The sequence below is a fragment of the Pundamilia nyererei genome, unplaced genomic scaffold, assembly GCF_000239375.1.
Source record: "Pundamilia nyererei isolate P.nyererei 1_Seehausen unplaced genomic scaffold, PunNye1.0 scaffold00002, whole genome shotgun sequence".
Taxonomy (NCBI): Eukaryota; Metazoa; Chordata; class Actinopteri; order Cichliformes; family Cichlidae; genus Pundamilia; species Pundamilia nyererei.
Window position 1 is genome coordinate 10,177,026 of NW_005187403.1, and position 11,293 is coordinate 10,188,318.

The 11,293-nt window shown below is 42.0% G+C and overlaps 1 protein-coding gene across 2 annotated transcripts in view; it reads left to right on the plus strand.

Annotated features, from left to right (window-relative positions):
* Positions 1-1,785: 1,785 nt before the first annotated feature.
* Positions 1,786-11,293, plus strand: part of sapcd2 (suppressor APC domain containing 2) — a 13,918-nt gene continuing 4,410 nt past the window's right edge. The window contains exons 1-3 of one of the 2 annotated variants that reach the window (XM_005720488.1): positions 1,786-2,872; positions 7,581-7,714; positions 10,088-10,234. In XM_005720488.1, the coding sequence (XP_005720545.1) occupies positions 2,083-2,872; positions 7,581-7,714; positions 10,088-10,234 (1,071 nt within the window). In that variant the 5' untranslated portion in view covers positions 1,786-2,082. The remainder of the gene's footprint in view (positions 2,873-7,580; positions 7,715-10,087; positions 10,235-11,293) is intronic. The other variant, XM_005720487.1, reaches the window with a different exon arrangement.

The window sequence follows — 11,293 nt, forward strand, 5'->3', positions numbered from 1 at the left end:
CTTGGTATCCCTCAAGGATCCGTTTTAGGTCCTCTTTTTTTCATGATATGTGTTACCTCCTTGGCTTCATCTTTCAAAAACACAAAATTGACAATCACTGTTTTGCAGATGACACACATTTCTATCTATCTGCCACACCTAAACAGTGACCACTCCATTAGGAACATATTTGACTGTTTGGGTGGTTTGAAATCCTGAATGGCAAAAAAAAAAAATCCTTCAGCTAATGAACTGAAAAACTGAAGTTTTTCTATTCAGCTTGGATTGTTTTTTATCCAGATGTGGACAAACTGTAGTGAAAAATGTTTTTTTTTAATGTAGATTTCCTTGTCTTTTAAATTAAATCTGGAAATTTTGTTATGGGAAGCTTTTACCAAATGAGAACCATGACTAAATTAAAACCTGCTTTGACACCAAAAGATTTTGAAACAGTTATCCACACCTTTATTACCTTTTGAGTGTATTTGCCCAATTCCACTCTCTCTCGCTCTGGTTTGCAGATAATTCAGAATATGGCTGTTTGTCAAGAACACAAAGGATCGTCTCACATAAAAAAAAACCCATTCTGATGATCCCCAGGCCTTTTGGGAAAATATTCTGTAGAATGGAGATAAAAATAATAATAATAATAATTTTGGAAGATTTGTGTTGCATCACATCTGGCATAAAACTAAAACAGCATTTCATAAAACATAAAAAGAGCAATGCAGCAACATGGTGGTGGTAGTGTGATGGTCTGGGGCTGCATTGTTGCTTCAGGACCTAAACAAAGGCATATTTGATGAAAACATGAACTCTGTTCTCTACCAAACAAATTCTGAAATAGAATGACTGGTCATCACGGGACAATAATCTGAAAAGATGCTAGCAAGTCCACCTCTGAATTAATAAAATAAATAAATAAAATAAAGGTTTTGTAGTGGCATAGTGAAAATTTGGACTTAAATCAAATTGACATACTTTAGCATGACCTTAAACAGACTGTTTATGCTCCAAAACTCTACAATTCTGCAAAGAAGTATGAGCCAATTTCCTCCACAGTGATGCAGAGACATGTTTCCAGATATTGCAAATGCTTGATTGCAGTTCTTGTTGCCAAGGTCGGCACAACCATTTATTAGGTTTAGGGGACACATATCAAGACTTTTAAATCATCATTTAAAAACAGCATTTGTATTTATTCTGGCTTTCTTTGTCTAATATCAAAAATATTGAATGATTAAAACATGTTAATGTGACAAATATGCAAAACAAAAATTAAGAAACCAGGAAGAGAGCAAATACTTTTATTGCAATACTTGGCACTGCTGCCTGCAATGAATATCTAGACCATGCATGCAGGCACCAGAATGATGAGGAGATAACTTGAATACCTGCAACAAGCAACTTTCTACTGTCTTGTAGAATACTTGCCTTTATTTTTGCCTGCTAGACTTCTTTATGGAGCACAGAAGTAATTTTTTATACACAGTCGGCATGTGTTAGTCAGTTTAATGCAGACAAAGAGATAAATCCTAAATGACTATTAAATTGAGATATAGGAAACATATATCAACAGCCTATTTTATTTAACTTGTACGTTTAAAGGTATTTAATGTTAAACAAAGGGGTTCTGTATCGGATATGACGTGTGTAAGGTGAAAGTTTGCACGTCTTTTTTATTTAAAAACGCCCTGTATGTAATTATATCCAGGCTTTATGAATAACGTCTGCGCAGCTTTAGTAATAACAAAAGCACAACTCAAACTGGAGCCTACCTAAGGTCAGAGCCAATGAGCGCGGAGCTCGTGCACACCGCGGCCAATGGCTGGTCCCGGGATGCTCGCGCACAACCGTTTGAAGGGCGGTCCTGGGCAGAAAAAGGAAAGTATGGATCTCAAAGCGGCGGAGGTAGTTATTCCCGAAATATATACAGCGGAGGCGTTTTGGGGGATAAAAGTTAATGAACATATATGTTTTCTTGCTCAGTAAGTAAGCGGGAATTTATTTTACACTCTGTATCTTCATCTTTGCGTTTACACGCAGTTAGGCAACCCGTGTAGTGTGTTTTTGACTGATTAGCTGGGGACTATCAATACCTTCATGGCTCTGATCGCGACTGACCAGAGCTGCAAGCTGAACGGGACTTCAGTGATTTACGGCAGAGCTGGTTCGAGGAAAGAGGTGTTTCGGGGACCCGCGGACGGCTTTAAAACTGCCAAAATGCAGCCCAAAGAAAGTGAGTATTCAACAGATGGTTTGCCCAAAGCCTTTCTGCACAGCCTGAGGACCCTCTTTGACATTTTGGATGACGGTGGTCGGGGCTACGTCCATATCTCAGAGATCGAGAGCCGCTGGCAGGGCGCAGACACTCGGGACCTGCCAGGCGGAGTGCTGGGCTGCCTCAGGAGGGTCACACCACCGCATGGCTGCCTCACTTTTGAGCGCTTTGTTGCCGGGCTCCGGTACTCCATGTTCAACCCGGAGAACAGCTCCAACTTCAAGGCCCAGGCGGCCGTGCACCCGCAGCAGGCTCCGAAGCAGCACCACAAACTAACACCACTGTCCAAATGCAATGTCGGGACTCGGGTTGAGAACAAGGTCCGCCCGCTGGGGCCGAGTAACGTAACGAACACCCAGCAGCACCGGGCACCCCCTCAGCACAACCGGGCCAGGCCGGAGGAAGGGTCCGGGTACCCGGCGTGTGGACCGGCGCGGTACAGCGCGGGCCTCGATAGACCCGGGCGGAGTTTGGAGCGGATTCCCGTCGCTCCAGAGGGTGGGTGTTACCGCACCGACACGAGCCATGTTACCAACCCGGCACAGCACCAGCAGAGCAGGGGCAGGTCCATTGAGTCGCTGGCATTGGAGTCTCCACAGCTCCAGAGACCAAGTAAGTGCCACTAGAAAACTGCAAGTGTGTGAGGGGACTCATTATGTCATCATTTATAACAGCAACTCTTAACTGCTCACTGAAAACAGATCCATATTTTCTCAGTTATGGATCTGTTACTCATGCTCAGATGCAAAGACTCACAATATGCTGCTTTCATGTAATTATATGAAATTCCGCGACCTCAGAAATTTCTAGCCAGAGCGATGAATCTTTCAAAATGTTAATAACTTACTAATAAATGCCAGACATAATTATCAAAGTCCAGTATGATGGCTTTAAATTAGTCTGACTGGCAGAGATTGATCTGAGGTCTGTAAAACAAAGACATTTCTGGCATTTCTTAACCAAAATTAACAATAATTTATTAATGTGCTCGCAGATATTTTGGGGGGCGCATTAACTAAATCGATTTTTATTGTTACAAAACTAAAGCATCTAATCTGCATCTGAGAAGCTGCTAATTAAGAACACCAGGGCTCAGAAGTAATGACACTAAATTTCTGTGATGAGTCCTTACATTGCATGCATAACCTGAGCTGATATGTCCACTGCAGTCCTACGCTCTTCATTCCCCTATTATAATTTGACTGGGGCTACTGAACCGTGATGTCCACACAAGTGCACAATATCTTCAGAGTTTCTTGCAAGTCACTGTTTGTTATTCAGCTGGGGTTTTTCACATGTGAAAAAAGGGAACATTGAAGAGAGTCCAGTAACAGTCTCTGGGATTTTGATAGCACGTTATGGCATTATGTCATGGCTTAAACAGAGGGTCTGCTGCAGTCACGAGTGCTTAGTTGAATAATTGCCATCGTTAACCCTAAAATAGGTCAGAGATTATGTTAGAAACTACAGAGATTTAGAGTTTCATTTGAGTCTTCAGTATTTAGCTTTCTGGTCTTACACCACTACTGTGGTGAAGTTCTTAAATATATACATGCTGTCATATATGGAATGACAGTTCTTTTTTGCCCTTTCATATAGTCACATACACTCAGCTTGAGTCTGTTCGAGTTTGCATCATATCTGTACACTCAGGCCTGTGCGGAGCTACAATAAGAGCCCTCAGGGCTTTAGTTGCATATACCATTTGAGAACAGTGTGAATTCTGATTTTCACTCATGCTCAGATGCAAAGACTCACGTATGTCTATTCTGCTTTTTGTCTTTTGTGGCGCTGTGATTAAATGAAATCGAGGGAAACCCTTACATTTTAAACAGCATTGTTCTTCCAGCTTTGTGACCCCACCTCTGGGATGAACTGGATTTAGGTGCTGACTACGATCCGGATTCCAAAATCAGCAAAAGTTTGCATGCTGATATAATGGCGCATTAATGGCAGAAATATTAAAGCATCAAAGCAAGAGTGTGCAGCTTATGTGTCCGCACACTTTGGGGCATAATACAGACTGACCAGCAGTGTTCATGCTGTAATCTCTCACATGCAGCCAAACCCTGTTGGATTAGTCCAGATTACAGCACACAGGCCAGGACTTTCTGAATCACGGCAGCAGTGAAATCCTCCTCAACGCTGTGAACTTCATCACATATCCCAGACACTCACTCTGTCTTTCTCTGTCTCCTGGTTTAGTGAAAGCTGTGCACTCTAATCTAAAAATCTGATGATGATAAAATACCACAGAGTACCACTGAGATGTGGTACATATAGATTTTGAATAGTTTGGAGATAGTGCCCACTTAACGAGAACCTGCATGTACTTCAGCTGTGACAGCATGATCTTGGAAAGAGGAAAACATTCACTTAACTCCACATTCATAGGTATAGAGGCCAGGAGAAGAATTAAAGTAGATGTGGGCAAAAGAATAAGGATGATTTTTAATTAGATTAGACTGATACCAGCGCTGCTGTCGAATCAGTTCACAGCTTTGATTCTTTATTGATTCACTCACTGATTCCTGATTATTATTCATGCGGAAAAAAGCAGGCCTGTGCAGATTCAGTGTCAGTGATGCAAGAGTTTCATTAACTCTCTGTCTGAATGGAGTGTAGAAACAGTATTTAAAAAAAAAAGGGCTTGACTGCCTAAAGTTTGACATCACTGTTTTGCAATTTGCTACTGTTAGACAAACATTCAAGCATTGGTGAAAGAATGTGATACACCTCAAGGGAAGAGATTGTGACGGATTAGACAATCTGGAACCAGTTTGCAACCTGAACCGCTTCTCTGTCACTGCAGAGAAACCTTGTTAGATCTATAGAGTAACTGGAAGCAGATCTACACCTGCTTGGACTGAAATCAAAGTCTCTCCCTTTTTTTTAAGAAATAATCCTAACCCGATGTCTTCTGTCAGTCCTTCACTTGTTAAACATTAAAGTGCTGCACACTGCTGGCTTTAGAAGCACCAACAAGGCTCAGGAAACAGCTCAGATGCTTTACATCCCTATAAGCATTCACACAAGGGACAATGACCATATGCACACTTTAAAATAAAACAGAAAATAGAAATGCTGCCGCATCAGTGCACATTTACAGAGTGCAGCTCCCTCCTGTGGTAAAAACTGGCAGCCCAAATACAGTGGGGCAAAAAAGTATTTAGTCAGCCACCGATTGTGCAAGTTCCCCCACCTAAAATGATGACAGAGGTCAGTAATTTGCACCAGAGGTACACTTCAACTGTGAGAGACAGAATGTGAAAAACAAATCCATGAATCCACATGGTAGGATTTGTAAAGAATTTATTTGTAAATCAGGGTGGAAAATAAGTATTTGGTCAATAACAAAAATACAACTCAATACTTTGTAACATAACCTTTGTTGGCAATAACAGAGGTCAAACGTCTACTATAGGTCTTTACCAGGTTTGCACACACAGTAGCTGGTATTTTGGCCCATTCCTCCATGCAGATCTTCTCGAGAGCAGTGATGTTTTGGGGCTGTCGCCGAGCAACACGGACTTTCAACTCCCGCCACAGATTTTCTATGGGGTTGAGGTCTGGAGACTGGCTAGGCCACTCCAGGACTTTCAAATGCTTCTTACTCCTTTGTTGCCCGGGCGGTGTGTTTTGGATCATTGTCATGTTGGAAGACCCAGCCTCGTTTCATCTTCAAAGTTCTCACTGATGGAAGGAGGTTTTGGCTCACAATCTCACGATACATGGCCCCATTCATTCTGTCCTTAACACGGATCAGTCGTCCTGTCCCCTTGGCAGAAAAACAGCCCCATAGCATGATGTTTCCACCCCCATGCTTCACAGTAGGTATGGTGTTCTTGGGATGCAACTCAGTATTCTTCTTCCTCCAAACACAACGAGTTGAGTTTATACCAAAAAGTTCTACTTTGGTTTCATCTGACCACATGACATTCTCCCAATCCTCTGCTGTATCATCCATGTGCTCTCTGGCAAACTTCAGACGGGCCTGGACATGCACTGGCTTCAGCAGCGGAACACGTCTGGCACTGCGGGATTTCATTCCCTGCCGTTGTAGTGTGTTACTGATGGTGACCTTTGTTACTTTGGTCCCAGCTCTCTGCAGGTCATTCACCAGGTCCCCCCGTGTGGTTCTGGGATCTTTGCTCACCGTTCTCATGATTATTTTTTGACCCCACGGGATGAGATCTTGCGTGGAGCCCCAGATCGTGGGAGATTATCAGTGGTCTTGTATGTCTTCCATTTTCTGATGATTGCTCCCACAGTTGATTTTTTCACACCAAGCTGCTTGCCTATTGTAGATTCACTCTTCCCAGTCTGGTGCAGGTCTACAATACTTTTCCTGGTGTCCTTCGAAAGCTCTTTGGTCTTGGCCATGGCGGAGTTTGGAGTCTGACTGTTTGAGGCTGTGGACAGGTGTCTTTTATACAGATGATGAGTTCAAACAGGTGCCATTCATACAGGTAACGAGTGGGGGACAGAAAAGCTTCTTACAGAAGACGTTACAGGTCTGTGAGAGCCAGAGATTTTCCATGTTTGAGGTGACCAAATACTTATTTTCCACCCTAATTTACGAATAAATTCTTTACAAATCCTACCATGTGAATTCATGGATTTTTTTTTCACATTCTGTCTCCCACAGTTGAAGTGTACCTCTGGTGCAAATTATTGACCTCTGTCATCATTTTAAGTGGGGGAACTTGCACAATCGGTGGCTGACTAAATACTTTTTTGCCCCACTGTACATCAGTTCAAGCATTTTCTTACTCTTTGTGAACTGTTAGAGTAACATGCATTCTCAAATGCGACGTTTTTCATCTGAAAGTACTTTGGAAATCAGAGTATGACAAACAATTAAATAAATAAATTAAAAAAATCTTTTAAAATAACTGGAAAAAAGCAGCCAGTGTCCAAAGAAAACATTTGATTTGAAAGACCTTCAAATAGCCTGAAGAGATATTGCTCAAGACAACAAAAACTTACAAGAAAGTTTCCTAGAAAGAAATGAGGAGTGGCTCAAGAGGAACAGAGTGTTGGTGTGACAGAGGAGGATGCTGAGGATAGTGTGAGATGGAGGCAGATGATCCATTGTGGCGACCCTTAAAGCGAGCAGCCAAAAGAAGAATAATTATAGAAGTATGTCATAGTGCAGCAAAGAATAGGAGTATTTTTACTTTACTGTGCAAGATTGTCACTTTTTCAAATGTTTTTACAGCGCAGTGTATTGTGTTTTTAATCCACTGTCATCAGGAATAACTGAGTGCACGCCAGACTGCATTGCTATGCTGAAACTGTCTGTTTCACGTTTGTCTAGGTGTTGTGAAATCAGGTTTGCCGAGGTCTCAAAGTGAATCAGCTACAGGATTTACCGGCGGCTCAAGGCGACACGGGCGGAGCCGGGAAGAGCAGAGGAGGCATACCATTTCCAATGGAGTGGATTACGGAATGGTTGGTGAATGAAAAGCAGACAAACACATTCGTTTCAGGTTTTTATGAAGTTACCATGCAAACGGGAATAAACAGACCAGCTGGAAAATGTTACATGTTTAAGCCTGTTTGGAAAAACAAAGATAAGTTAAGCAGTGACCCTTAAGCCATATACACATTGTAGTTTAGCAGGCGGCCCTTTTCACTGTTTTATTTGTGCTGGAGTTTCATAGAGAGACTGAGGCCTGTGTGGAAACTTAATGAAAAACAGACAAATATCTATTTTGACAAGTTTAGAAAACATTTCCAGAGCAGGCTCTATTCTGCTTCACCTCCTATTGGCCCACACATTCCCCTCCCATCCCTCTGCCCCCCTGCCTCCCCCTCTGACTCCGCCCCTCCCACCCTCTGGTCCAGCTCTCGCTCTCTCCCCCTGCCTCAACGTTTTCTACTCTTTCCAGCTCACCTCTTCTCCCTCTTCCTTTTACGTGTTTTTGTCAGCGTCTCCGTGTCTTTCTTTTTCCCCTGGCCTCTGTGTCTGGAGAAATTTACTGACCGGATCCCCTCCTTCTTCCTCTATCCCAGCCCCTTTCCTCCTCCTCCCCTTACTCCCCTCTGTCCCTCCCACCCCAGGCCGGCTTGGCCCGCTGCTGCCCTGATGGTAGTGAGCCGAGTCGGGCCCAGGGGCCTAGTAGAAGTAGAGGACTCGCTTGGCAGGCCTGGTCCAGCTTTAACGGCTGTGTGGGCGGCCTACACTACCGTCTTCATCCCCCTCAGCAGTAGCCTCTACAGCAGCAAGGCCCTGCACTTTTTCCTTTGGGTGAGTAGGTCGAGAGGGATGGAGAAGGAGAGGGAGAGATAGCCTCTATCCTCTTTGACTATCTGTGAGATGGTTTTGTAAAGAAAAGGTTACACTGTTGAAGATTTTGTATTGGTATTTAATTGTGTCAGCGTCAGTAAAGATTTCCCAGTAGCTTTTTGATGTATGAGCTGAAATGGACAGTAGAAATTAATGATTTGTACTTATGAGGTTTTTCTTTGTGCCCAAAATTGTGAGAAAGTTACAAAGTAACAAAGATTTTTTTGGTGGTTACAGTGTCTCCATTGTGAGGATTTGATACAGTTTGAGTGTAAGTTTGACTTTTTGGGTTATGATTTAAAAAAAAAAAAGTCTCTAAGAAGTCTGATTAATTAAAGAAAATGTAACTAAATGATGTGAGTTAGCTGATTGACAGAGCATGCCATTTTAAACCATTTCTTCACCAATGTATGCACTTCCTGCCTTAGTTTCTTTAATATTCAGGTATATTAAATATGTCAGGAAAGGAGACTTGCCAATTAATCAAATGATCAGAATAAGTCTTCATAAATATCCTTGTTTTTATCACTTTTAGCTTGAAAACACCTTGTGTTCTTTGAATCAGTTTGGTATCAAATCTGTGCTTTCGTGTGCATTCATGACAGCACGGAAGCACAAGTCTTCCATAACCCTTTAAGCTTTTTGCTGTTCTACTTCTTCTGTGAGTATTTTCTCTTTTTTGCACCCTTTGGGAGATTTGATACTGGTGCTTCATTCTAAACATGGACTCCCCCCTCCGACCATTTCATTATCAGAGGCCCCCTCCTCTCCTCTTCATTTGTGAACACTCTCACTTTAGTGTGAGTGAGAGTGAGTTTTGGTGAAGGATTTTAGTGTGTTGTCAGGCAGTGTTTCCCGCATGTTTACTGGTGTATGAGCGATGATCTGTGGAATGTAGGGAGCTGTGCAGGGTTGGCTGGATGGATGGAGCCATGGGTGGATAGATAGACATAGATGACACACCAGGTGGCTGAATGCCAACAGTGAGGCCTTGACTGTGGCTGCTTGCTGCATGGACAGCCTGGTCAGCACAACTCATTGCAGCCTTGCTGGGCTGCAAACACACACACACACAAACATGCTTTTTCTCTCACACATCTCTTCCTCTCTGTCTCTCTTTCACAAACACTGGGGTGGCCATAGCTGAAGTGCTGTTTACCCCATTCTTAGGTTGCTGTGCGGTTGCCATAGGGCTGGGGGTGATTGCTCCTCTAAACATTGTTCATGATGGGAGAGAGTCCCACACAATTGGTGTGGCGCCATTGTCTCAGCCAGCACAAAAGAGCGTGCTGCGGATGCCCTTGTGAAAGGACTGGCAAAAAAATAAAAATAAATCAGTGATTAGATTTCATCTTGATTCGAAAGCGCTCTTATTGATGTCACGAAACTTAAATGTTTTCATTCATTAGAGTCTCAGTGGGGAATCTATCCAGAAATTAACTTCAGGCGAGTTTGGTTTAGGTTCTTAACCAAGCTTTTCTCTTCCTCTTTCTTTTCACTCTCCTACATCTGCTTTTCAATTTCAACTCACGCAGTTGAAGCAAATGAAAGAGCTGGAGCAGGAGAAGGATTCCCTACTGGCGGGCCTGGAAGTGGTGGAGCGGGCCCGAGAATGGTACCAGGACCAAATCCACAATGTCACAGAGAGACAGCGGCACATCGGCCAAAGCTCACACTGTGCGGTCAGTTCAAACACTACTGTGAAACAGCTACAAAGTGTGATATGCATTTAAAATAAAACTTATAGACCATGTTGCATCACAAGACGGTGCTTCTGAAATATCTAGAATAAGGACTAATTGTTTAAAACAATTATAAATTGTTAGTCTGTGAAATGAATGAAAACACTAAGAATGAGGCTGCGACTGTCTCAGTAATTTGTTGTGATATTGCATTCAGTGTGAACTGGAGGTTGCACGGTTTGAGTGCTCTCCCGGCTCTTCGTGAAAATTGAAGTAGGCAATGTTTTGTTTTATTTTTATTTTTTTTAATTAACACAAGTTGCCCAACAGGGATCTACGACCGTGCACTATTTCAGGCTTTAGAAAATCTAGTTAATTATGGGCGACTTCAGGGAATCACATTTCTTAGATCAGCTGAATATTATGAAGCATTAGAAAAAGTACAAAAGGCTGTATTCTATCATTGTAAAGTCTTTACCTTTCAATATAAAGCACCTTAAGGCAACTCCTGTGATTTCATGATATGAATAAAAATGTGAATATAAATAATAGACACGGTGATGGAGCTGATTAAAGAGAAGACTTTCATGTCAGAAAGTTGGGTTTGAAATGTTATATTTATTTGTTTTTTAATTGAAGGGCTTATAGTAATCTGCAGGATGATGGTGGAGTCTTTATTTTCTTATTTCTGCCTACTGCAGCTTTGATATGATTTGACTGTGCTTCAAATGAGTTATTAATTAATCAACTTTGCTCACCTCGTGTCACAGAAGTATGACATTTTTTCAGTCATTTATATAGACTGTATATAAAAGATGGATGTGGCTAACATCTGATCCTTTTTTGAAGTCACTAATTTAGTAGTGCATTGTTAGTCACAGAGTAAAAGAAAGTGCTTACTGAGCACATAAATCAAAGTCACTCACAGTGGTAGGCTGTAATGGTACTGGAGGTGGGGTGAGGGGTCATTTAAAAGTTGTTTTCCCCCCCAAATATTATTATAACAACAACAACAACAATAATAATAATAATAATAATAATAATAATAATAATAATATG